General features: G+C 57.6%; 1 protein-coding gene across 1 annotated transcript; it reads left to right on the top strand.

Annotated features, from left to right (window-relative positions):
• The first annotated feature begins 172 nt into the window (after positions 1-172).
• LOC122366905 (basic proline-rich protein-like) lies at positions 173-25,654 on the top strand. The gene is made up of 16 exons (XM_043339562.1): positions 173-355; positions 4,691-4,807; positions 8,159-8,191; positions 9,125-9,154; positions 15,333-15,414; positions 15,909-16,033; positions 16,644-16,829; positions 16,956-17,135; positions 18,492-18,565; positions 18,919-19,136; positions 21,882-22,051; positions 22,463-22,612; positions 22,900-23,107; positions 23,415-23,577; positions 24,796-25,096; positions 25,334-25,654. Exons 1-16 carry the CDS (start codon positions 173-175, stop codon positions 25,652-25,654), a joined length of 2,541 nt encoding a protein of 846 aa, XP_043195497.1.
• Positions 25,655-27,257: the final 1,603 nt, after the last annotated feature.

The raw sequence follows: 27,257 nt of genomic DNA on the forward strand, positions 1-27,257 counted from the left end.
GTTTTTAATTATGATGGCTCTCGGTGGTGTTGAAGTGCACCGGTAATGTGCTGGAACTGTGTTCATCATTCCTCGATTTAGCGTACCTATAAGTTAACGCTACAACTGATGAGCCAGTGTGATGGAAAAAGATGTGAGGCAAAGGAATCGGCGTCGTGCCCGAGCACAGCGTATGAAGGCTGTAGGTGAGAAAAAATGTGAAAACGGAAACGAAACTGGGGACGATGAGGTGGGAGTGCTGGAAAAACCTCAGAGACCTATTCATCGGCGAAGAAAGCTTCGCGAACCTCTGTATGAAGAAGATATCATTGATGGATTCGCAATAGCATCCTTCAAAACTTACAGTGATTTGGAGGTGAGTCAAATCATTTTATATCATTGCTCCTCTCAATCTGAATTCCATATCAACATCATTCCCATGCTGATGCTTCTATTTGCTGCTTCATGATGCTGCTTCCTTACCATTTCTGCTGCTGATCCGTGACTGAGGAATGCTCGTCATCATTGGCTGCACAGTTTTCTTATTAACCTAATTTGATCCAGTGGTGGCAGAACACCTTCAATTAAAGGGGGTCACTGCCCACTTTTTGTCCAATTCTGATTATTATTTTCATGCAATGCCCATAGGGCTAGTGTTAAAATGCCAAAATCAAAGGGGGCCAGGGCACAGTGCCCTGGTGCCCCCCCCCCCCCCATTTGATCTAAGTTGAAATGCAGAATATCCACCATGTGTTTGCTTCCTAATGCAGGAACTATGAGTTTTATACTTGCCTTGAGGGATCTACCTTCTTTTTTATTGTAATGGTGTGTTACAACTCAAGTGATGTACCTATGTTCTCTTGAAGTTTTGGCTACCATCTCTCAGTAACTTTTTCAGCCTTTAGATGCTGTTATCAGCTTTAAGCCGATCCAAGTTTTTGAGGAAATGAAAGATAATGATATGCATTTTGTGACCATCAAGATACCTTGTTTTTCCTTCCTGACTATGTGAGATATGGCTAGTATGGTTTTCAATATTTGGGCAGGTAGCCATTGACATTGCAATGGAAAGATTTAATGCTAAGTTTCTGATCAGTACTTAATGGTCAAAGGTGACATGTTTCAGCAAACTCTCAATTACCTTTCTTAGCCTCAAGTTTGAGCCTCCCCAACTTCCATTTATATCCACTTGTACAATTTAGGTGCACCCTAGGTACATACTTGCTACACACTCACATGTAATTGCTTCCCCTGGGCTGTTGTTACCCCTAAGAATTGCCATTTAGTAGCAGTTAGGTACTTAACATGGTTATTGGTTATGCCCAACAGCATGCTACATTGATATGCTGGGAAACCAACCCCAGTGTCTTGGGATGTTGTTTGGGTTTCCAATGCATGATTCAATAAAACTTTCTTCTACTGCCTTGCTAGCTTCTTAACTGCTGTCTCTTATCCTCTTTGTGACACCCTTGTCTGGTCTGACCGTCTCATTTGTCAGTCCAGCCTTGCTGGGAAGGTTTGCTTATTTTGGGCTCAGTAACATCATTCTTGCATTGAAATGGTGGTTGGCTTTTCTTGATGATGAGCTCAATAAGATTTGTCAAAAGTGAGTGAGTCATTTACCCTTTGGTGTGAGGTGATGTTATGGCAAATTGTGATATCCTGAACTTTGTGATCTCTCTGTTCATTGGTGACTCTTTGACCGTTGCTTGTGCTTCCAAGAGGGTTTCAGGTTACTTCAGTGGCTCCATCACAATGCTACGAGTGACGAGGGCTCGCCAGTCCATCCCCTTGTTATAGGTGTGACAGGTCCGTCCGTCAGTCCGTCCCACTCACTGTTGTGCGACGGTTCAGTCAGTTCGCATTCCGTTCCCCGAAATGTGACAGATCCGTCATTCTGTCCCGCTGGTATATTTGTGTGATCCATCAGTCCAGTCCGACGCACCGGGCACCGGTACCTACGGGTCTCGAGTTCGCGAGTCTGTTCCACCGGAAAGCGTCCCGTGTCCGCCAGTCCATTCCACCGATAGTGCCTCAAGTCAGTCCAGTCCGTCCCGCCGACACCCGTCTCGGGTCCACCAGTACCTGTCTCGGGTCCGCCAGTCCGTCCTATTGACACGTGTCTCGGGAGTCCATCCCACCAGTACGTGTCTCGGGTCCACCAGTACCTGTCTGGGGTCCGCCAGTCCGTCCCATTGACATGTGTCTCGGGTCTGTCAGTCTGTCCCACCAGTACATATCTCGGGTCCACCAGTCCGTCCCATCGCGTGCCGTCTCGTCGTTCCGGCGTCACAACTCGCCGCCGTCTCGCCGTCCGACACACACATTAAATCGCCATTAGCAGGTGTCGGCGATGACGATGCAGACATTATCCCCCGTGGTGGCGTGTTCCGGCGAACCGCCTGATTCCTGTGGCCGCGGACTAATTCTGCCCACCCACGCCAACTTGTGTGCAGTCTGTGCCGGCTGTGTGGGCCGTCGGTCGGCTTTGGTCAGCTTGGGACGGCATGGGGTTGAGTGACCCCCTCCCTCACGGAGATGACTACAGGATAGCTGAACTCTGAAGGCAATCGTTTGACGAAAATTGTGTCAATCATGGCAAGCGTGTTGGTTTCAAATGTCTGAGATGTGTTTACGACTGGGTTCTTCGAATTTTGTCTCGTTATAAAGTTGTTTTGCTCGAGTTGGAGTCACTAAAATTCAGCTCAGGCGTCCCTGCCGAATGTCGATGTCGGTGACTGATGTCCCGGTGCGGGGTGGACAGACCAGGTCCGCGTCTCGCCACGTCCGGTGTGGGCGGCCTTCGGTGCACCGGTCCGCTCCGGCGGGATGAATGGCGTGAGGCGACGGCCTTGGAGGCCGAGCGACACCGCCGACCGGGTCACCGACCCGAACACCGCGCCGACGGCGGCGACCGGGGGTCGACGGCAGACTGCAGGTCGACGGCAGGCTGCTGGTCGACGGCGACCGCGGGTCGACGGCAGACTGCTGGCCTCCGACGGACCGACGGCCGACGGGGGTCGGAACGGCAGGCTGCCGGCCTCCGTCGGCAGACTGCTGGCCTCCCACAGGTCGACAGGAGACCGACGGCCGACGGACGGATGGACCAACGACGGGCGCTGGAACGGCGGCTGGCTGGTGTTGGATCGTCGAGTCATCAACCCGCTCTCTTCCTGGAGTCGGTGTTATCCTCCTGAAATTGACCGGAAATATGTTGATAAAGGGAACTCACCTACCCGGAACTTGGAGGGATTGACCTGGGATAGAGTCGAAACCGTGACATATTGACATGAAACCGCTCGAAACCATCTGACTGCTTTGCAACCCACCTGAAACCGACCCGGAATCAGGACCCCCACCCGGGACTCCCACTGGGATCGTGACTCGTGGTTATCAATCCATTCGCTGGAGAGGTGCTCCTCAGCTCAGTGTCAAGTGGATGTTAGTCGGCCGAGGCGCTCCTTTATCTCAAGTAGTTGATTCTGAGATCCGCGCCTCGAGTGCGGACACAGCGGCTGGCTGAAGCTCGTAAATGCGGGATTAGCCGATAGGATTTCTACCACTGATGACATTATTGAGGGGTCTATTCAGCGATCGCCGTTGTCCGGTGCCGATAACCGCTCAGCAGAGGGCTGGGTTGTGATTAGTTGGTGGGCGTCTCCCGTGCGCCGGCCGGCGCGAGGTATGTGACCGGGCGAGGCGATGGGCACGGCGGTATGAGACGCGGCTGTCCAGGAATTCCATGCCGGACATAACTGCCACGCCGAACGGACGCCGCCGCCGCGTGGGCCGAATGACGACCCGACGCCCGGCGCGGTGTCATGACACCGGTGTCGTGTCGTGTCGTGTCGTGTCGTGTCGTGTCGTTCTCCGTCATGGCCGTCAGTCGCCCGTGCTGCCGTGCTGGCTGGGAGCCGCCGTGGCTCTCTGAGGCCCGCCACCGGTGTCGTGCTCCGACGGCCGCAATGCATGCCAAGTGCGCGTCCGCCGCCCGCCCGCAGGGAGCGAGGGAGTTATGTGCGCTGCCGTCACGGAGCGGAGCCGAAGCCGACGCCGGCACGACAGAGGTGCAAACCGGCAGAATAGAAGTGCAGACCGGCACGACAGTGGTGCGATTAGAGGTGCAAATTGCCGCCGGCGGGCTCTCAGCGCCGCCGCAGTGGGTGTGTTTCAAACCGGACAAGCTGCATGCTGGGAGAAGGTCGGTCGGCTGGTTTGTTGGTATGCAAATTGCGGATGTTGAGCCGGAGCTACGATCAGGGCTGGGTCTAACACGCCGGAAAGATATCACCTGGTGTCAGTGTGGGTGGGGACTGGGGAGTGTGGCTGCGATTTAGCGGGCTGTGATTACGATGACTCTGAACCCACGGCCGTTCTCGTGTTTTGTTATCGCTCTATTTCGCACGTAAATGTCTGCTCTCATCCGGTCTGCCTCGCGCCTTCTCCACCCCAATTACCTGCTCTGCCCGTCATCATAATGCTTTTGGATATGCCCGTCTGGATATGTACCCGTGTGTGAACACTCCTCTGACACTGTCGTATGTCTTTCCGCTGACCCTCTCCGACCCGCTCCCCGTGTCCGACAGCGGCTGGTGACTCTCATATCTATCCTATGACTCTTACCGGCTGTGACTCTTCGCTGACTCTCGGTTAATCTCCGCCCCATATTCCGATATTACGACTCTCATCTACCTCTCCCGTTTTCCGACAGCGGGCGGTGAGACAGGCGGAGCGGCGAGGTCTGAAGACGCTGGAGCCGCTGCCGCCGCCCGGATCGACACCGGCCACCGTCCGGCGCCGCCGGAAGAGCAGCGACGGACGCACCCAGGTACTGTCTCGTAATGGGGACCCACCCCGGGCCTTGCTGCCAGTGTGAGGTCTAACGATTGGAGCCCTGGGCTGTAGGAACCTCGGTTCAGCGTTTGATGCATACCGATGTCCTGACTCGAGCGGGGCGGCCACAGCGGGCCTGGTTCCCGACACGAATTCCCCGGGGAATGTAAACGCTTGTTTTCCTGCCAAAACAGTGGTGTTTCCCTTCGTTTTCTGGCGGGACTGAACTGCTGCTCTGTCCCGTGTAAACAACGGGAAACGCCACATATCATCCCTCGCGTGGTGAACGTTTTATTGTGGCCAGAGCCGTCCCTGTATTGGAGACCGACGTGTGGTCCGTGGCACTGTAATCATCTTTTGTTTGGTAGCACCAAGGTATTGAAATGCTGCAACCTAGAAACAGTTGTGCTTCGTTCAGGTGTTGACTGTTGAGTTATATTTGGTTATTGCTGCGTTTTTGTTCTGTTTTCCTTTGTTTGTGCTGAGCGATAAGTATACTGACTGTTCCAACATTTGCTTCCATTCGCTGCTATGTTATGTTACTGTTGTGGTGTTGCAGTGTTTGTTTCCAGTCCCCGCTTTGTTACTGCCCAGGTGTTGCAGTGTTTGTTTCCAGTACCCACTATGCTACAGCGCAGGTGTTGCAGTGTTTGTTTTCAGCCCGCTGTGTTACTGTCCAGGACGTGTCGCGGTGTTTGTTTTCAGCCCGCTGTGTTACTGTCCAGGTGTTACAGTGTTTGTGGCCAGTCTCAGCTGTTACTGTTCAAATGTTTCAGTGTTTGTTTCCAGTCACAACTGTTACTGTCCAGTGTCCAGCTGGTGTCCAGGCTGTCTTGTGTTGACGTCTGTCCGCGCCCGTCATGGGAAAACCCTCCAATCTGGTGCGCCGAAATGCTCGGCTCCGAACTTTTACAACCGAAACTGCTAACCAATTCCCAGGCAGACCAGATTGTCAAAGCCACACGCGACACCGGTTTCGTGAAAAGAAACGGCGCTGACACGGGTAATCGCTGTCAAATGCCGGCATGAAAAGGCGTTCTACACGCGGTGAAATCCGCCGGAGCGCTGTCGGCGTTATCGGCTTGTGCGACAAGCCTTGTCGTGTCGTCGGCACTTTTGTCGACGAGGCGTGTCATGTTGTCGGACCGGCGTGTGCCGTTGCTTTAGGTCAGGGCATGATAATCCCTGCCTCCTCGGCTCAGCCACGGGCCGGGGGAGGAGGGGGGGGGGGGGCGCCCTGATCTACCCCCGCCCCCGACTGACGACCCGCCGGCGGTCGGTCGGTCGCTGTCGTCGGTCGGTCGGTCGGTCGCGGAGGGCTGGCGCTGCCGCTGCTGTCGGCACCGATAAGCCGCGCCGGCCGTCGCTCGGAGGATAAGCTGTCGTGTTGTCATGTCACACGCCACCACTTACCGGGTACAATTAATACGGCAACACGACGGTGCGTCAGGCGACCGGCCGGCCCGGCGACTGGCCAGGGTGGACGGAGGGCTTGTGGCTGCGGTGGACGGTGGGGTCTGGGGCCATGGTGGACGCCGGACGGTAGACGTTTGTTAGAGGGAACGGTGGGTTTTAACTTCTGTAGCTGTATGACGAGAGGCATGTGGAGTGGAGTGCGGACGGTGCGGAATCTTGGTAGGCTGTGGGATTGGGTTATGTGGCTATGGAAAGTGGGGAAGTGTGGCCATGGCTCACGTTAGGAAGGGATGGGGTCGAATCACCCGAGCGTTACAGTTTACGGGTGCAACCGCGGCGCACACATCGGCCCTCAGTGGCTAAGTTGAGACTGCAGGCCTAGGAGGTCCTGTTGAGTCCCTATGGAGGCCGTTAGGAGGCCTTATGGAGCTCCTGAGGAGGTCGCATGGAGGCCCTATGTCGGCTGTACGGAGTTCGTGCGGTGCACTGCCAGTGTCGGTGCAGCTGGTGGCGCTCAGTGCACCAGCCACCCTGCCAAGTGGTGTGTATTTCGGTCCGTGCCGCCGCCCTCCCCCCCCCCCCTCCCACCCCCGTCCGTCCAGGCGGGGCCCGGTGCTGGTGCCGGTCCCCCGCCGGTACTACTCTCAGCAGTACCGGCTGCCGCTGGGATTCATTGTCTGGTGGCTGTGTTATCGCTGCTGTTGATTCGCTATGAAATTTCGACACTCATTATCATGGCGAGCAGAAGCTATCTGATTTAAGCTAATCAAAGATAATTCGAGTATCACCTCGCCCCGGTGACACAGGCTGCAGGTGGGAACAGCTATCGAATCGAGCGGCTCTCAGTCTGTTCGTGTGCCCGAATTGTTTTGACAGGCTGGATGTGACATATAGGTATGTCTTGTTTAACTTGTTCATTTGGCACTTACTGTGAGTTAGGTATATAATAATGTGTAGGCGTGTTTCCTCTGCTTGCCAGTACCTTGTTCAATGTTTGAGATTTATTGGGCTCCGCATGAAGTTGATGATGATAAGCTAGGATGGGGTAAAGTACTTTTTAATTTGCAGGAGCAGGCTTATCTTTTATGTAGAGTGCATTCGGCCGTGTTATCCAAAGTTATTACAGCATGAATCATAAGATCCACGCTTCAAAAGTTTATTTTAATCTGCGTACTAAGTAGTGGACCGTCTTGAATATCTTCATTGATGCATCTCCAGTAAGCAGAATCATTTGAATAGAACAACAAGCCATGCATTCATAAAACATGAACCGAGTAGGTATTGTTGATAGAACAATCTGAAAAGGATACCTATATGCATTAGGGACAAGGGTCATGTATTAATTTACCATCGTAAGTTAGCAGTTTGTAGACAGTTTGCAGGCATGCAAATTGGCACTAATGGGACAATAGGGACATCATAAACGCATATGAAGTATGGGCATAACTACGAGTCACCGTCTGCCCTCTATCCTCGGCACATGATCCGTCCCAGGGTGACTCTCCGCTGCCTGTCGATCACTCCGATCGCTGGTTTGAACACCTACCTTCTGTGGAGGGCCGCGGTTGGGTCGGCCGGGGACCCCACAGGTGTGCCGCTCTGACCGTGGGTAGAAGTGGGTCAGATGGGCTCTGACAGACTGTTTCAGTAGTGTCAGTGTCTGTATGTGTGATATATTTTTTCTGGTTGTGCGAGTGCTTAATAGGTATGTCATTGTTGGAACTCTGCATTGTTGTGCTTTTGCGGGTACTTTTCCGTCTGCCTGTGTGTTCTGTGTTAGGACCAGCGTGATTGTGACTATAAGTTTCAGCCGTCCGCTACGTTAACTTGCGTGATATTTTGTGCTGCATTATTTTTTTATAGTGCCACAGTTCTTTTTAGCAGCATGTCACCCCCGATGCTAACTCATGCCGTTCTCGTCTGTTTTCAGGGCGGAGGGCACAGCTCCGGCGATGGCTACTTCGTAAGTCTCCACCGACCGACTGTGCCGCTACTGGTCCGCAGACAGTATATACGGATCATAGAGCTCACGTCACCCGTCACAGGTATCCAGCTTATTCAGCTTTGCTAGGCCGAATAAGTTGGATACTCGCGCTAGTCTCTGAATTGGCCAAAGGCCATGCATGAGGTGATGACTGCATACATGAGAGTGGGGTCATGTCCAATGTCCATGTAGGCAGACTTTTCAAAGTTTTTGTGGTTGAAGCCGCTGAAATTGCTGTGAAGCCGTTTGCGATTTTGATATTGCTGTGCATTTTGAAGACGCACATTGTTCTCAATGTTCGTGTCGGTACTCAATGTGACCCGTGTCGGTGCCACTACTTTTCCTCCCGACTCCCGACTCCTCTCCCGCCGAACTCTTCCAGGCCGATCCGACAGGGCTCCTCTCCTCCCGCCGGAGAGGCCGCTCCGATCCCACGGATGCCGCTCCTGTTATCTACCGAAGGTAAAGTCCGTGTCCTCCTCCAGCGAACAGTTAGCCCCTCTATCCTTTTGCTTCATTTGGTTTCAAGGTAGATCAACAGTTGACGCGTCACTACCACTGATTTTCATCCTTTTATGGGCTAACTACAAGCGAATTGTGCTGTATATGCTGATCTGTAGTTGGTCTGTGACGATGATAAGAATTTATGAAACCTCAGTAGCGTTTCTCATTTAATGACCGTAGAGACCCTTTTCTTCCGTATCTTGACACTAGCATTTCATCACACTGTTTCTCGCTTCCTCACGCTTCCAGTGCTGGCATAAGATCCGGTTGCAGATTGGTCCCATTCTGTCATCTGTCTCGCCTCTAAACTCCAAATCAGCGACTGCCCGCACCTGTATCCCCTCCATCCCATACCGACGGCTGCTCTCAACTCTGTTCTATACTGACCGTCGTCCCCGCCTGTTTCAGTGCGACCACAGTGCCAGCGACGACGGAAAGGTACGTCAAAGTGTGCAAAACGCACGGTGTGTTGTATGTTTCCCGCGGGGTGTGCTGACAAAGGCAGGTTTATTTATGTGTTCTGGTCAGCTTTGATAGCCACCAGTGACAATACCAAAATGACCTCACACTCTGATACTGTCCTGTTATAAAAAGCTCTCCATCTCGGGCATCTGTTAATAGGCGCCCTTGAAGTCGTCGCTCGGTGGCGCTTTGTTGGCCTCCCATTTGTCCGTTTTTGTGATTGTGAGCGGATTTTGTCCAGCGTGCGGTCTGCAGTCACATAAAGTTTTTACGGCCGGCCGCGGGTGACGGCGGCCTCGGCGGCGCCCTCACAGGCTGTTACAGCGGGCTCCGACGGCGGCCCAGGCGGCCCGCCCGGTCCCTGTCCTCTCGTGCCGACCGTGCCGGCGCGGCCCGGCGAGCGGTCGGCTTGTAGTCGGCGTGCGCGCCCCTAAACACGCCACTTTACCGCCTGTTTTTGTAAACGATGAAACAACCTAATTAGCGTTTGTTCTGGGTTCATTTTCGTTTGAAACTCGCAAACTTGGCCGATGGCAATTCCAAAGTTCGGACGGTGTTTGGTTCGGAGCAGTCGGCGGTGGTCGGGTAGTTGGCGGAGTTGCCGCCTGGCGGCGCTGCCGTCGCGTCGTTTGGGTTCCCTTTACGAGCCGTCGTCAGTTCGGGCCGAGTGCGCCGTGTTTCTGGACGTGCGGTTCGGTGCACTGCCGTGTCGCTGTGGATTCCGTGTGTCGTTGCCGTTCCGTGTCGGTATCAGCGGGAGCGTCGGCCCTCCGTCGTCAGCCTGACAGCGTTGGCCGTGCTTCGGCTGTGGAAAAGAGATCCAGCTCAGTGTCGCTGCGCTGGAGACCAGAAGCAACCCCAGTCTCTCTGCGTTTGAGAGGAATTGGTGACCAAAGCCCGTCTCAGTCACTCTGTGTGTGAGATCGTCTGCCGACTTGCGACTGGAATAATTCGTCTCAGTCGCTCTGCGGTGCTGGAGATCAGAAGCCTTCTCAGTCTGTCAATGAGAGTAGCCGGCGCCTAGAAGCCGTTTCTCCGTCTCTGTCTGTGTGAGAGGGTGACTGGTGACCGCTGACGGTGGAGTGGTGAGCGCTACGGCGCTGCTCTGTGACCGGTCCGACGCCGCGGCAGTCGCCACCACGGGGTCTCTGGAGCTGACCAAGGTGAGACCGGACGGAGACTGCGCAGGGCTTCAGTGCCGAAATACTCATGAAGTTAAACGTGCGGCTGGGCGCTGGTCATGTTCGCTAGAGTGTATATTGCGAGGTTATGTTTTATGGCTTGGGTGATAAGCTGCTGTATAGGCTGTAGGCGAAGAGCTCCGCCTGAAGTTCGTGGCACGGGAGGTTGGTGACCAGAAGCCTCGGCGATGCCCGCTATGCTGTTCCCTGCAGTGTTGTAATCCCCGCTTTGCCGATTAACTTCAGAGCGACAAACTCTGTGGTTGCGGCTACTGACACCCGGTGATCTGGGTATTATCCATTGTGATGATAGCATGGAAGTGGTGTTTGTTTTTTAGGGTGGCGGATGACAGCGCGGAAAACAAATATCTCATCAGTCGCTGGTCTCTGCCTCTGCCGCTGTTACTGGGCTCAATCGGTGTCCTCTGTTGCTGGTATCTGTCTCTGGTCTCTGACGCTGGACTCTACCGCTGGTCTTTGCCGGCATTCCGTTTCTGCAGCTGCCTGCGACTGCTACCGGCCGGGGCCGCCACCTTGGGCCTGCCGTGACGGCTCCGTTCCGTGCCGCGGCGCGGCGGCGGCGACGGTTACGGCCGTTTTATGTGCCGTTGTCATGTCGCCGCGCTGTTAGCCGGCCGCACGAGGGCCGCAGCCACTAACTGATGGCCGGCATTAGGCAGCCGCGCCGGCGGAAGGGCCTCCTTGGGCCATGGGCTGCCGCGCCGCCGGACGGCCGGGCTGGCTCCACACCGACCATCAGCGGCGTCCGGCGGCCCGCCCCTGAACCGCCTCTGGGAACCGCTCCGGTACCCGCAGCGCCGGCACTGGAACCGGCCCGGTACCCGGTACCGACACAGGTCCATTGACACCTCTCGGAACCACTCCGAGTAAACCGGAGCCAGAGAACAGCTTTCTTTCACCACAGCGGGAACGTCGAGAGCTCCTGAGACTGCTGAGATGTGTTTGTGACTTCCACCCACAGCCTGTATGTGCTCTGGCTTCTGAATGGTTAACTGTCTGTGAGTGTCTCCCTGTAATCGGCTCCCTGTGCGTCTGTGCGCGGCCCGCACCCCCGCTGACCCTTGTGACGTCAGCGAGCGGTGCCGGCCGGCGGCAGGCACTGCGGTCGCGGCGGCCCCTTACTTGGCGGCGGCGCGCTGTCACGGCCAGGATTTGCATGCAGCACGGCGGCGGGGGCGGCGGTGCTCCATTCGGGCCACGTCCCGCCGTACGTCCTCGGTGGGCGCCGGCGCGGTATTGAGCGCTCCATCTGCCGCGCCGCCGGCCGCCGCAGCCCGCCCGCCCGGTCGGCCAGTCGGTCGGCCCCGCTCCTCTGCACCCCCTGCCCTGTCCCCCCGACCCCCCTACCTCCTCCCGGCACCGTCAGGCGGCGGTCGGACGACCACAAAACTCACATATCACCCCACAACTTATCTTTTTATGACGGAATAAAGGGTTTGATGTGGGCGATAAACTGGATAGATCCATAAAACGGCATTGATTTTATCGTGGTCGGGAATCCGCGGCGAGTAATGGGGGCGTAAAGGCGCGCCTGCTACTCTGCCAGAGATGTCGGCTAAATGAACTGGTCATGTTAACCGAGCATCAATCGGAATGGCGCCGCCGCAGTGCGAGCTGTTTCGTGTCGTTGGCTTCTGTGTCATGTCGGTGTCATGACTAGGTCGACCTATGTCATGCCGGGTATGTCGTTACAATTCCTTGCCATCGGAGGTGTGGTTCCTTCAGCGCCATACCGTTCCGTGTGGCACTGGCATTCTGTGCCAGATCGGCCTGCACTGTGTCGTGCCGCACGACTTCTCATACCGTGCGGTACTACGTCTTACGTCGTGCCGTACTGTGCCGTGCCGTGCGGTATTGTGCCGTACCATGCCGTTCTGCGCCGCCCCTCGGCTCCCCCGTGCGCCACAGACTCCTCGCTATGGCCGACGCCGTCCGCGGCGAGTGGCCAGAGGCTCGCCTAACGACGTCCCTGATTGCATGTGAATCACACATGAGAGCTTCTCATCTGCGCTTTACGGCGCGCCGGCTATGATGGGCCGTTACGGGCGGTCTAACGCCGTCGTTCGGTGGTCGTGCGGCGCCGGAGCCGCCGCCGGCTGACAAAGAGCGTCCCGGCGCCGCCGGCCACGGCCTGCAAGGAGGCGGGGCAGGCGGAGCAGTGGGAGAGGTGCGGGGCGGGGCTGTATATCGGTTGGTTTGTTGGATATGTTGGTGATTCGCCTCAACTGGCGAAACCTCTCAACTGGAGAGGTTTTGATCTATGTAGAATATTGATTGTGGAAAGGTTTAATTTTAATCTACGCCGTCTGGTATGCTACCGATAGTGGTTGGTGTCTTGTCAGTGCTACCTGCCTATGCTGCCTGCATCGGAGGGGGGGGGGTCTGTGCTGCCGACAGTAGGCAGTAGGCACGGACACTGGGCAGAGGTGTCTGCCCAGTGTCCACTGTCCATGCCCCAGCCGGGTCTGCGGCACCTGGTGTCTCTCGTCTGTGCCTGCTCTGTCTGTCGCTCGGCGGGCAGCTGCCGCCGTCGGTCCCCGCCGCTCGCTGCCGGCGGCTGCCCACAGCCCGCCGACGACCATCGCTCGGCGGGCAGCTGCCGCTGTCAGTTCCTACCGCTCGCTGCCGGCGGCTGCCCACAGCCCGCCGACGACCGTCTCGCGGCTGAGCCCGCCGGTCCGACCCGCTCCCGGGGGACCGATCGGCCCGCCGCTGCCGCGCGCCATTTGCAAGTCAGATGGCCACCATTGGCCGCTATGAATTCAGCAGCGCGGTGGCCGCCGGCCGCCGACACTCGGCCCCCTAATAGGATTGCTGTTTTTCGGTAGCCGGAGAGCTGCTTACGGTGAGACAGTGACGCCCTGCCCCGCCGCCGCCGCGTCCGGCGCTTTGTGGGTCTCCTCGCGGTGGCGCGCCGTGTCAGGAGCCGCAGTCCTTCCAACACCTCGGCTGCGAGGCGCGCCGGCCGGCGGCGCGATGCGGCTTTACGATAGCGTGACTCCAACACGGGGCTCTTAACGACACTGCACATGTCTAGTTGTGATGCACATCTGTTTTGCGGTTGCATTACCGTGTGGTGAGCCGGCTTGTTACATGCGGCCGGCGTAAGTGGCCTTTCGTGCAAGGCGTGCTGTGCGATCAGGCGTTGCATCAGCACTGTGGCGGCCGGAGTCGGAGTCGGTGCCGAGCCGGCGACTGGATGGCCAGGACCGTGAGGCCGTGGCGAATTGGTGAAGGACGGCGCTTCGATACGGTCCCCTGGCCCGTCTGAAGGTCTGACGCGGACGACAGTATAGGGGTTCTACTGTGGGGATATTGGTGACGGCTGGTACCCGGTGCAGGAGTGTAGTACGGGCTGCCCTTCATGGAGAGGCTGGCTGGAAATTCCAGCTGTCTGACTGAAAGTAACAGTGGGCATTGATTGATCAGCAGCTGCAGTAAGCGAGCGTACTCCCTGAGCGGCTGTGCCCAGCCAGTCTGCGTCCATTCCGCCGACCAGTGGATGTATCTCGGCGATTGAACCGGACGGCTGTGCCGTGCCACTCCACATCCCTCCCTCGCTGGTCGGCGCATCTATCTTGCAACACACCTGACTGGTGTGCCAAGTACCCACGGCCCTCCCATCTCCGACTGTAGCTCTGAACCACTGAGACCTGAGAAGTGAGAACCACGACTGCCGCGCGCTCGTCCGGCCCGCCCGGCACTCCGACCAGCCCCGCGGCTGTCGCTCTGCCAAACGGCCGCCGCTCTGAGCTGCGGCGTGACGTCTGTGGGCGGTAAATCGGTCACTCCACCGTCCCCGTCCAGCTCCACACTAGCCGAGCTCATCACATAAACACCGCCCGCCACCGCCACCAAAGGAGTTGAAAACAATTACCGCGCGGTAATGTGCCCGGCGCTGGGACGCCTGATGTCTGTGTAATTGGCCGGCGGCTGGTCCTAAATGAGCCGCCACTCCCGGCCGCCGCCGACCACACTCCGGAAAATTGGCACCGGGCGGGCCGCGCTGGGTGGGGGCGGGGCACGGGATGGGTGGGGGCGGGGCGCGGGATGGACGGTGGGCGGGACCGGGGCGCAGGTGCGTGGTCTGTGGTGGATGCGTATGTGGAGTGGAACCATTGCAAATCACATGGTTACGGGGGCACACAAATGACAAGCACGTGCCTTGCAGTAAATAAATCGGGAACAGTTTTTTTTTTTTAAGTTCTGAAAAATATATTCGCCTGGATTTAAGATAAATCGTTTCATATTTAGAGGGTTATGCAGCATGCATACGGAATGAGACGGCGGATAGATGGGGGAAGGAATTGCTAATGAAATGTCAGGTGCGGTGGCTGTGATCGCAGATACGTTCATAGACTGTCCTCTGTCAGATAACTCTGAGACCGTCCATCGCGCCGTGATGACCCGGAACAGCGCCGTGTGCGACCCGTGCTCCCCGCGGAGCCGGTACCGCACACCCTCCACCGGCTCTCACTCGCGCTCCGCCGCCCAGCCGGCCCCGAGCGGGCCATCACCGAGCAGTTTGTGCGGCTCAAACTTCCACTGTCGGCGTCTGCCGGTCGAGCTGCCGGCGCCAAAGAGCCGCCGTCGGGCCCACGGCGGCAATTACCGTCCGCGGCGCCCTGCGGCCACAGCGCCAATTACGGTCTTAGTGTCGACTCGTTTCCGAGCCCTTTACTGGTGTTAAATACACAGCGGGCCCGGTGCGGTCGGCGGCCCGGCGCCGCGTCGGGTCGGAGCCGTGACGAGGGGACGGGTCGCGGGGTACGGTACCAGCCCGGTGTGGTAGTGAGGTGGAGCGCTGGTCTTGTTGGAGGGCTGGTGGGGATGTTGACGTAAGGACAATGGCTGGCCTCTTTGATGCTGGGTCAGATCTCAGACCCGTGTCCCTCTGCGTCTATGTATATGCCAAATGTGTTCTTATATCTAACCGAGTCTGTGCGTTGCAGGTGTCCGACTCTGGATCGGTCATCTTTTCGTCAGCGGGGAAACGCGAGTGTCCAACTCCAAACAGCGTGTCGCTGGTAAAACGTGAGTGGCAGCGGGCAGGGAAGAAGTATTGGGTAACCTTGAGCGACATAGGGTAACGAGATAGAAAACTCGTGAATGACATACCTAGGTTACCAAGTAGAAAACCTGTGAGTATCGTTGGTTTGTCATGCTGAGTGTGTTGCGTTGGGTATCGTGATTGTTGTTAGGGAAACGAAAGTGTCGATCAGCTACGATGCAAACACTATCAGAGTGTTTGACGATGGGTGCTAAGTGGCCTATCGACCGTTGAGATACGTCACCTCATTGTGAAATTGGTGGCTACTTCACTGTACATTTGAGCTGTGATTGCTGAGCTCATATCTCGTCACGGGCTTCGCACGCCAGGTTTCTGTAGTTCGATGTGCTTGATATGCAGCCGTTGTGATGCAAAGGCTATCGGGTGGTCAGCTCTGGCTGTGTTGTGTCACGATGCCCCTCCCCTCTCACCATGGCTCGTAACCCCTCCCGCGCTGACCCGCCTCCCCCTACCTCAGGAGAGAGTCCACCACCACCACCGAGCACCAGCGCCAATGGTGCCCTGGTGACATCTCCACACACCACGGCCGGCACCACGTGTGTGACAGCGCCGGCGGCCTCGCGCAGCCTGCCGGCCCACCAGGTCTGTACCGACCCGGCCCGATGGCCTCCCCGGGACCGTGTTATAGTTGGCCGCCGCCGCAGCCCGCCCCACACAAACGCAGCTGTTTGCCTTTATAGGCATTTTTACTTTTATACGAGCTACTATTAGGTTTTGACGAGTCTTTTTACGCGGCCGGGCAGTGCTATGGGCACATTTGGGCGGCACTAACTCTCGGGCCGTAAAATTGTTACGGCCGGTTAGTTGTGTCGGCCCATACGGTATAATGGCGGCCCGGTGGCCGGCGGCGGCCGGCGGAGTGACCCGGCTCTGCGGATCGGGCAGTGCCCACCGCCGACCGCCGACCGCTCGGCAGCTGGGCTCCGACTGGTGGGTCGGGCTGACGAGTGTCATGACCAACATGTGCGGATGATTACGGGGAATGTTGAATAAATAGTGTCGAGGGATGGATAATGGTATGCTCTTGACTTTGATCGTAGACGTTGTCGATCTGCCTCGTAAACAACAACAAACTTATGATTGTGTATGCTGAAGATGATGTAGTATAGTGATGTTGATACGATATGTTGATGTTGCTGGCCGAGTGTTGATGGCCGTTCTACGTATTGACGGGTGTCCGCCCCTCCGCCAGGTCACCATCGTCCCCCGGTGTACGGCGCCGCCCAGTCGCGGATTCCTGCCCCACCCGGGCCTGGCCACGTACCCGGCACCGTCGGCGGCGCTCCGAGCGACCGGCGGCGACCCGACCGGCCGGCCGCCGCCGCCGCGGACGGCACCCGACACTGTGCCACCGCCCGCCGCCGCCGCCACTGCCGCTGTCAGTGTCTCTTCCGCCGTCACCGTCACCGTCCCCTCAGCGGCAGAACCGCGACTGTCGGCGGCTCCCACCGCCGCACCACCCCCGCCGCCGCCGGCCGCGTCGGCCCCGTCGGCCGCCGCGCAGTCGCCGGTGCCGGGCCGCGCGCGGTTCGCCGTGAGGGACCTGGTGTCGCCGTCGGCGGCAGCGGCGCCGGTGGCGGCCGCCGGCCCGCCGCCACCTGGCCGCAACAATGGCTGCTCGCCGGCACCGGCCTCCCTGCCGACGGCACCAGCGGCCAGCCGCGCCAAACCACCGAGACATAAGGTGAGCGTCGGCGAGCTTCGTGTCTGTTTAGTACAGTACAGACGGGTCAGGATAGTGTAGCATGGTGGCTTTAGTTTAGTAGTCAGGTGTCGAGCGAGCTAAGCCCGTGTGCGTCCCGCAGCCGCCCGCTGGTGTGTCATTACCGTGCTACTGGCCCACCCGGTGGTCGCCGGTGCCCCGCCGTGCGTGGGTCGTTACCACGAACCTGACTGATGGTGAGCCTCATGACATAGGGCTGGCATGGAGGGGACCAGGGGACCCGACACGACATAGGGCTGAAATGGAGGGGACTAGGGGACCCGACCATACCGGACTGGACTGCATTGACTGTGGTCTTTGGACTAGACCAGTGACCATGGGACCACGTCCAGACTCGGCACCAGGCCAGCAACTGTCTCTACGGAATTGACTGATCACATGTGAATGTCTGTCCGACTGTCTGTGTGTCTGTGGAGTAGCAAGGCTTGCTGTGCCTGCAGCTATGTAAGCAGCGACAGCGTGTAGTGTGCCAGGAGGCCCGTGGTATGCAGAATGGCGCAACTGATGACCTGTTGACGTGTGGCACTGTGCTAGTATAGCCGACTTTCGAGCTTGTTGGGCCTACTGCTGGTCGGAGGGGGTCTCACCAGATTCGGGTTAGTGCCAGTACTTGTATCCTTTGTGTGTTCATACTGTTGTGGTGGGAAGGGACTAAGAGGCTGTCGTCGCCTCTGCCCCCCCCCCCCCCTGGCTGCCAAATAACCCCTCCCCACCGCATTCCTATCCGCTGACCGGCCTCCTCGGCCCCAGTTCTGAGTGAGATGTCCCCGCTCTCTCGTCAGCCGTGGTGCGGCCCGTCTAGACGTCGGCCTATCTCCGTCTGTCACTCTGTGTTTGTTTATACAGCCGGACCTGTCGTGTATTTCGTCCCTAATTTGCTGCCGGGCAGATTGTGTGGGCGCTGGTGGCTCAGCGATATGTCATAACTGTGCCGTGTCAAAATGTCCGTGTGGGGCGGGCTACGAAATGTGTGGCGTGTTGCAGGCTGTCAGTGTGGCAATGTACAGCAGACTACACAGTGTGACTGTTTCTACCCCTGTTTGTTTGGCACTCCTTGCTCTTTGAGCGGTCGGATGTCACCGTAATGGTTCTGCCGCTCGTTTTGGTCTGTTCGCTCAGTTTTAGCCTGGGGTTCCAGTACTGGTCCAGTAAACCCTTTGCTGGTGTGGCCTTCTAAACTAGCATCTTGCACTAGCCTGACATGCCTTGTTAATTCTGAAGCCCCGTCGTAAGTCTGACGTCTCGTGTTGGTCTTATTTCTCGTGCTGTTCCGAGATGGTGCCGTTCTGACCTCTCTCTCCGTGTCCCCCTTCTCAGACGAGCAGTGGCAGCCCGGCGTCGGCTTCTTCCCGGCGTCAGAGTCCGGCGCTTGACCGGCAACACCCCTACAGGTGAGTCTTCTGCCGGGTTTCTGCTCATTTTTAGGACTATTCGATCGGCAGATATACACCAATACATTAGCAGGCATTGACATTCCATGCTGTATCCTGTGCTTAGTGTGTTGACTGGAGACCTCGCCTGGTGAAGACATCCATTAGTGAGCTGTACCAAAGCCCTAGTTGTACAGTGTTTCCTGTCTGCCGCGTTAATCAACTGCTGTCGGCCGTGTCTAACCGCCGATTTACGTGTCACATCGTCTGAAATAATCACAGTGAGTTCAGTCGGTCGAGGGCGATGGTCAGTGTGTGTATGTATGTGCCTTGCCCAGGCCGTCGTGCGCTGACCTTGCCTCTTCTCTCCGCAGTGTGGCCGGCCTGAGCCGACTGCCTGGCCCTGCCGGCGCCGCTGCCGGGCCGGCCCCTCAGCGCACCCCGCCGGCCGCCGCTGTCCGGTCTCCCATGTCGATGGGCGTGTTCGCTCCGCCGCCTCCGCCGCCGCTGCTGGCAGGAGCCGGAGGACTGGGTCTGCCGCCCGCCGCGCCCGCTCCGCCTCCGCCGCCGCTGCCCGGACACGACGCAGCCAGTAAGTGATGGCGATGGGGATGGTACAGCTAGTCACAGATGCCGGCACACGGACACAAACTAGGTTTTGCATATGCATAACACACTAGCATACACATACCCGCTTTAGTGACACAAATGCACCGGCAGATACCGGAGATATCGGCACACAGTTTAGAAGATACATCAATAACACATGGGTCGGCATACTAGCTTGCAGAGATACGAACAGGCACAACTGCAAAGCAGATGCACTGCACGTAGAGATCCCGTTGGAAGGGATGCAGCTCTCACCCTTGGGCGTTGGCCAGCGCCACCTGCACTAGATCCGAGCGTGATGAATGGACCCTTCCGTTTCTCTGCTGAGCTGTCAGGACCGCCTTCCCTGACAGTCAAGGCTAGAACGAACTGTCTCCAGCGTATAGCGTCGTCTTTCTCGAATGGAGACTGAGGCGCTCCGAGTTTGCAGTAAACAGCGGCTGCTACGGCCGACCATGATAGTCTCTGTCTCCATTTGTGTGGAACACAGTGCCCGTTACTCTGGCTCGGGTTAACTTGTCGTTGTGGCTCCCTCGCCGCAGTCTGTTGGTGATGTTGCGGTTTTATTGCACGACTCTGTACGACTGACTGTGCTCTGCTGTGTAGGCGCCGACGGGACTGAGTGTCGTACTAGTTTAGCGAGATAGTGGAGCTGTTGGGGTTGGAAGAGCGGCCGTAAACCCTCCACCAGCGCGACAACTAATCGATCTTAGGGTGCCTGGCTTTGGTGACTTTGACTGGAGTGAAGATTGTGAAGTCAGAACTGGACTGCGGCCTAAGCACTGCGGGCACCTCACTGCGGACTGGACTGCTGGACTGAACTAATGACTGCTGTGCGGACTGAAGGCTGTTCCCTTTGAACTAAGAACTGCGTAGTAGAGGACTGAGGCACTACAGGACCGGGATAGGACACAGCCGCGTCGTCTCAACCAGATGGTCTTTGCTATCATAATCCTTTGTAAAAAATAGTACCGACAGAGCGCGGGCTGATAGCAGCAGCGGTGATGTCGACTGAAGTTGCCGCCCTAGCTCCGGTTCGGCAGGATGAAAGAGATCCACGACAGCCGTCTGGGGTGGGCTGCTGCTCTGGAAATAAAGCTGCAGTCTCAATAGTGCTGTTAACGCTGATTGATTTCAGTAGTTCTCAGAATCGCACAGCCGCTGTCTGTTATCTGAGTTCTGCATGTGATTGAGTTCTGACGTGCCTGGAACTACGGACTTCTCTGGTGATGCGTTTTATTTCATTTGTTTTGTGAAGAGATATGTTTGTAGCTCTCTGGTCTGTATATTTTATGCATTCCTTGTAGTTCTGGCACTCTGTGCAGTTTTTGGAATCCCGCGCCGTTTCAATTTCCTTTTCTTCTTCTTTGAACTCGACACATGTTTGCTGACTTCAGCTGTATGCCGACTGAGTGTAAGCCGTCTGTGCTATTTCTGGTCTGTTTGCTTTGTGCGTGATATCACTGGTTTTTATGATATCACTGGTTTTCACTGGTATGCCGCATACTGCAGCCTGGCTGCAAGCACCTCCAATCCCCAGCCTGGGACTGTACATTGATGATGAGACCATTCGTATAGCGGTAGCCCTCCGACTAGGCCTGCCCATCTGTGAGCCCCACCAATGCAAGCTATGTGGATGCTCTGTGGACAGGCTGGGACACCACGGCCTATCATGTAAGAAGAGCGCCGGTCGCTTCCCACGGCACGCAGCCCTAAATGACGTCATTAAACGAGCACTGGCGAGTGCGGGCGTACCATCGATCTTAGAACCTGTGGGGCTAGACAGAGGAGATGGAAGGCGCCCCGACGGGCTGACAACGTTCCCCTTCAGTGCCGGTCGAAGCCTCACATGGGACGCCACGTGCGTTGACACGTTTGCTGAGTCACACGTGGTGAAGTGTGCAGTGGACCCTGGCGCAGCGGCAGCCGTCGCCGAGAACCTGAAGCGCATGCGCTACGCCAGTCTCGCAGACCGCTACATCTTCACTCCAGTAGCAGTAGAGACTACCGGCGTAGTCGGAGAAGCAGGGTCAAAGCTGCTCCGGGATATCGGAGGTCGGATTTCTGCGGCGACAAAGGACCCCAGAGAAGTGTCCTGGCTTCTACAAAGAGTCTCGATAGCGATCATCCGGGGAAATTCCGCCGCTATCCTCGCCACAGCCCCTCCTGACGCTGGTCCCCATCACGTTGGGTGCGTCGCAGGACGGACGTCTGGCCAGGCAGAAGAGTCTGACTCAGCCGTAGACGGCGAAGTAGCTCCACCGGCTTCTTCATCAAAATCCAGCGTGTTTGGCCAGCTCATCGAGAATGGGAGAAAGCTAGCCCCAAGCGACTTCGAGGTTCCATGGGGCGAAATATTTGGTGCAAAACCAAAGCACTGACGGAATATGAGTGGTAGTGTCTAATGTGTCATCGAATTGTACCTTATGGTAAAATACATCACTAGTTTTGCCTTTGATTAACTGCTGTCTAGACGCTTTGTATCAATACTCAGCTCTTTGTAGATAGAGATCAAGTCGAGTGCAAGGGCAAGAATGCCCTTTTTTCAATTTGCATCTAGTGTTGATATTTTTGCCTTCTCTGGTATTATTTATTCCTCGTCATCACTAAGGCCCTGTTTTACCAATGCTGTCACCCTGGGCATGCCACTCCGTGTATAACCTCTGCCTACCTTTTCCCCTGTGTGTTAATTTCCCCATCTGACCTGTGACCGCCCGTCCACCCACAGACAAGGCGGACCTGCTGCGGCGCGAACTGGACACCCGTTTCCTGGCCTCCCAGGACCACAGTATCTCTGTGGGCCCGCCGCCATACCTGCGGCCCACCAGCGCCGAGCTGCACCAGCAGTCGCACCAGCACCAGCACCACCAGCACCACCCGGCACCACCGCCAGCGCTGGTCAGTCGCGGCGGCGCCGGCTGACGTGTGCCCAGTATTGTTTATTGGCCGTTCCGCGCCGGCTGATTCCGGTATACGGGCCCATTATGCGGCAGAACGGCCAGCTAGGATTGGACCGATAGTGGCCAGGATGCATTAGCAGGTGCTCGTTTCGGGATGCGCTGACCGTTTACGATCGCTCGCCGAGGGTCAGTTCGGTATGGGTATGAATATTTCATCGGTCGAGTCTGAAAGGTGGACACGAATAGCCTTGCAGTTCAAACGTCGCTTGCCGCGGCTGAGTCGGAGCATTAGGGGAGGTATATGTTAGTGTGGGCGTGCCAGCCACGACACGATTCGCAGAGACATGTTTCGGCTTTAGCTATAATCTGAGGAAGTCTGACCAGCCGCCTCCCGCCCGCCCGTCCGCAGCTGAAGTCTGTGCCGAAGCTGGGCTCGGTGAACTCGCCGTTCTTCCCGACCGGCTCAGCGCCGTCGATGGCGACTATGTCGCCGCTGTCGGCTCGGCCGCCGGCGCCCTCCTTCCTGCCCGGAGCGCCGCTACAGTTGACGGCTCCGAAGGTATGTCGGAACAGGGACGGAAACGGATACTGCTTCTGGTATGATTTTGGGTGAACATCAAAGTAGGCAAAGGGAGAAGACTTGCTGCTGTGAAGTGAGCCAGCTGTGACCTTATGACTTATCCCGTCGGTTCCTAAACTAACGGTCGTCATTATTTGCTTCGTTTTTTTTATTCGTGCCTTTGTAATGCCCCATTGCTTGTCATCGAAAGAGCGAGGCACCCGCACACCTGCCTTCTTCAGCGGCCCTTCTCTGACCTATGCCACCGCTCCGCTTTCCGCCCACAGAAGACCGGCCGCTGGAACGCTATGCACGTGCGGATAGCCTGGGAGATCTACAAGAACCAGCAGAAGTCGCCGGCGAGTGCGTGCGGCCCGGAGCGGGGTTCTGCCGGCCCGGTGGGGCCGCGGCCGGTGGAGCCGCCCCTCCTGCCCGGACCCGGCACGCACCTCCGGCCCTCGCTGATAGATGTGACGGGCGCGCCGCACCCGCTCGGTAGGTGACTCAGTGGTGGGATGTGTCTGAATGGGGAGGCTTTATGTGAGAGTCTAAAGCGAGAAAATCACTGCCGGCTTGGCAGATAGTTGTGATTTACGTTCCGGGCACTGAGCATTTTCAGTCATAAAAGAAACAGTGTTACTCATGCTTTTGGGAAGGAATTGTCATGCTCGTAGTTTGGGGTGCCCAAGTACCATGACTAAGCATCTCCGTTGCAAAAACTTTTCTGGCCTGCCGCCTAACTTGAGCTGTGTCCAGTCACTAGTGTACAGCCGCCTCACCCCTGGTCCGTTCGTGGTTTCAGCACCTGCCGGGTTCCCGCGCTACCCCAGCCTGGCGCCACCTGTGAGCGGTGCCTTCAGCGGCCTGCTGCCGCCCCCGCCCCCGCCCGGCGCCTTCCTGGACCGCCACGGACCGGCGCCGCCCGCCGGTGGACACCCCTTCGCGGCGCTGGATTCGTGGAGCAGGTAAGCACGGGGAGGAGCGTAGTACAGCCTTTTGATATTGTGTCAACGTGAATCGTCTGTGCCAACCTCATTTGTCTCTAGTATAGACTCATTGACTGCTCGAAGCCAATCATAAGTTCCATTGTGACTAGTCCGTCTGTGTGGATACTGTGACCGGTAATTTAGCCCCTTAACCCGCGCACCGACGGGGGGGGGGCGGATATCCGCCCCCCCTGAGGTTTTTCGCGAATAGCGGGAAAACCGCGGCGCGTAGCGCCGCGAAATTTGGTATGACTATTCCCTTATCAATTTTACACATGATGTGCAAGTTTGAACCTCCTACCTTTCAAGGTCAGGTCACCAGGTCACTTTGAATGACCCAACCTCAAGTCACTTTTTTGCAACTTTGTCACCGTGCCAGAGCTACAGTAGATGTCGGAGGCCTTTGAAAGTCGCAGGATGTTATTAGGTCATTAGTAGCTACAATTTGTATATCTCGGAATTTTGATATCGGTGACCTAAGGTCAGGTCAATTTCGCGACCTCCCCATTATAAGTCAATGGGGGAAAAATCAACTCCCTGTTTTTACCACTAAAACGGGTCGGAATGGCCCCATATACCATACATGACTTCATATACGATCAACCTTCACTACCTTGAGGTCTGTTTTGCTGTTGGGCAGCTGTGAGGTCATGTGACGTCATCAAAGGTCACCAAAGGTTTTTGGCCAATAACTCCGTACAGGAACAAGATACAGACGCGTGGATGGTCTCATTGTGTTCAGCTCGTCAAGACGCATCGAATGATATACATGATGACCTCGAGGTCACGTGACCTGAGGTCAACCTTTGACCTTGACCTTTCGAGGTCAACATATATATCATTCGATGCGGATTGACGAGAGGATCACGATGATGCCCTTAGTTTGTTCCTATCTTGACTAATTCGAAAGTTATTCGAGAAAAACTCTCTCCATATTTAGCGCCGCCATTTTGACTTTTTCGACCCCTGTGACGTCATCTTTGACCTGACCTGAAAATGACCTTAGTAAAAATTGTAGATCTTGACCGTGCGTATCCGATGCCGTTTACTGCTTGTCGCTATCTTGCTTCGTTCTCGAGATCTCAGGGGGGGGGCGGTCATCCGCCCCCCCCCCCCCCCCCCCCCGTCGGTACTAAGTTGGCGCAGACCCCCGTCGGTGCGCGGGTTAAGTGACACTGACCGTCCTCTCCCCGACAGGCTGGCGCGTCCCCCGGTACCGACCAGCTCCTGGCCGTCTCTGAAGCCGGAGCCGCCGCCGGCCGCCCCGGGCCGGCCTCCCTACAGCCCTGCTCTGGAGGAGCGCGACCGGCGGCCCAGCTCCGCAGAGCGGCGCCGGACGGCGGCCACCCCGCCGCGCCGCGATCACTCGCGGTCACCCATCCGACTGAAGGCGGAGCCGCCCGAGCCGCGGCGGGACCACGAGGAGCGGCCCCGCTCCGCCGACCACAAAGGAGCGGCGGCGGCGGCAGCGGCGGCGGCGCGGCACATAAACGGCGTGGTGCCGCACCCGGCCGACGGGCGCGCCGCGGCCGCTGCCGCGGCACTGTACGCCGCCGGCCGGCCGCCGTACGGGTACGGGCCTCTGGAGGCGCCGCGCGGCCCGCCACCGCCGCCGCCGCTCGATCCGTACCAGGCGGCGCTGGGCCACGACGCGCTGCGGGAAACCCTGGAGCGGGACCGGCAGCTGCAGCTGGCGCAGCTGTACCGCGACCCGGCCGCCGCCGAGCTGGCCCAGCTGCAGTCGCGCGAGCTCGAGCGGCTGGCCCGCGACCGCCAGCTGCTCGACCACAAACTGCTGTGGGGACTGCACGCGCCGGCCGCGCCGCCTTACGGCATGCGTCCGCCGCCGCCTCCGCCGCACGACTCGCTGCATCTAGTCAACAGTTTCAAGTCGCCGTATCCGGGCGCGGTACCGGGGCTCGGGCCGCCGCTCGGGCCGCTCGCCGGTCTGGCCGGCTGCTCGTCTATGCCCCTGCGGAGGCTGGAGCCGCCGCCGGCGCCCGGCGCGCCGCCGTTACCGGGCCTGCCGCGCCGGGACGCCGACCCGGGTCGGTAACCGGCCGCCCCCGCGCCGCGCCGCGCGCGTCTCACCGCCGTCACCTTTAGAAGCCGTTTATCGTGTTGTTGAGAGCCGATTAACTGTCTGGTGCTGATTTACCGATTACTTTATACAGTCTTGTTGTGCGCGTGGACGCGTCAGTCCGCGATCGTCGACTCATGTGACGCTCCGTGCTCCGCTCGGCGTTTTCTGATCTCATTCGCCCGCCGTCGCTGCCTCTCGTATGTGCGTGTCCGTGTCAGTGCTCCCACGCAGCCGGCGGGCCCGGCCCGGCCTCCGAGGGCCGCCTCCTATCTGTGGTATTTTTGTAAAATAGTCGTGGGTCGACCTCGTGTTGTCGTTGATTTCGGAGCTGCTCCGTATACTATGCGAGTGTATATATGAATAGTGATTTTTAATAGAGCGAGATACCAGTGACCGAAGAGCCGTCTGTTGGTGGGGCCCGCGCTGGAGAGCTGTCGCAGTGTCCCGTGGGCCGGCTAGGACCTCATTCACCAGCCGTAAAACGCGACTGGAGGGCCGACATAATCCGCCGAGCGGTTATTAAAGTTTAACGGCGCGGCCATCGGTCGTTAGCGCGGTGTCGGTGGGTGCGGGATCCGCGGCGGATGGCAGGGTGGGACCGTGACCGGCGGCGCGACTCAACGAACGTCTGTGGGCACGACACTTCGCCTTGGGATGGAGACGTTACGGGCATTGCACAGATTGAATGGTATTCGTTTGAAATGTTGAAATCCCGCTCAAGGCGGACGAATGCGCTTAATCCCACTATCGCGCATCGAGTAACACACGATCTGAAACACGCAAACAACTCACAAGCTCAGGACATTATCAAGTTTTATCGTCGCAATATCTGGATTATCGACAGCAAATGCATTCACGGCCAATGCACGCATCAAGTCCAACACATGTCAAGGACCACACGTTGTCACTCGTACCCGCCCCCCGTCAGCATAAGGGGACAGAGTGGCGGAACCCACCCAAAACTCTCTCCCTTCCGCCACACGCACACAAACCATCCCTGACATCGGCAGTCGTTCGGTAAGTCGATCGTTACAACTGGCTCCGTTGTCGAAACTAAAAAACACCCGACCACGGCACCACAGCAGTTCATACCTCACTCACCCGCCCGGTCAGTCTCTGGCGGCGGCACGATCGCTCCTCTCACCCTTTGTACAACACGGCGGGGCGATCACAGAAGTGGCGGCGGGCCCGGCGGCGGAGCCTCCCCAAACGCGGACACGAGGGGCGGGCTGGACGCCCTGGCCGGTCCTAACGCGGTCACAGTTCGGTAGAGAGAGGCTCTGGGGGCTCACGGCGCCCCCCCCCCCCGCGGAGCCAGCGCCGTGGCACGCTGGCAGGACAGTCACTGCCAGTCTCAATCGGTCAGCTAACCAGTCTGCCTTGGCCGGCCTCAGCCAGTCATAGCAACTCACAGTTGGGCTTGGATAACAATCCAGCCAGTCTAAGCCAGTAGTGAACTTTAGCCAGCCTTGTCAACTTATAGTCTTTGCTGACCTCAGGTCACCCAAGCTGACCGCAGCCGACCTCAGTTGACCTTCTGTCGACCTCAGCCGACCTCAGTCCTCCACCACTCAGC

Source organism: Amphibalanus amphitrite, unplaced genomic scaffold, assembly GCF_019059575.1.
Source record: "Amphibalanus amphitrite isolate SeventyFive unplaced genomic scaffold, NRLGWU_Aamphi_draft 000838F_arrow, whole genome shotgun sequence".
NCBI classification, from domain to species: domain Eukaryota; kingdom Metazoa; phylum Arthropoda; class Thecostraca; order Balanomorpha; family Balanidae; genus Amphibalanus; species Amphibalanus amphitrite.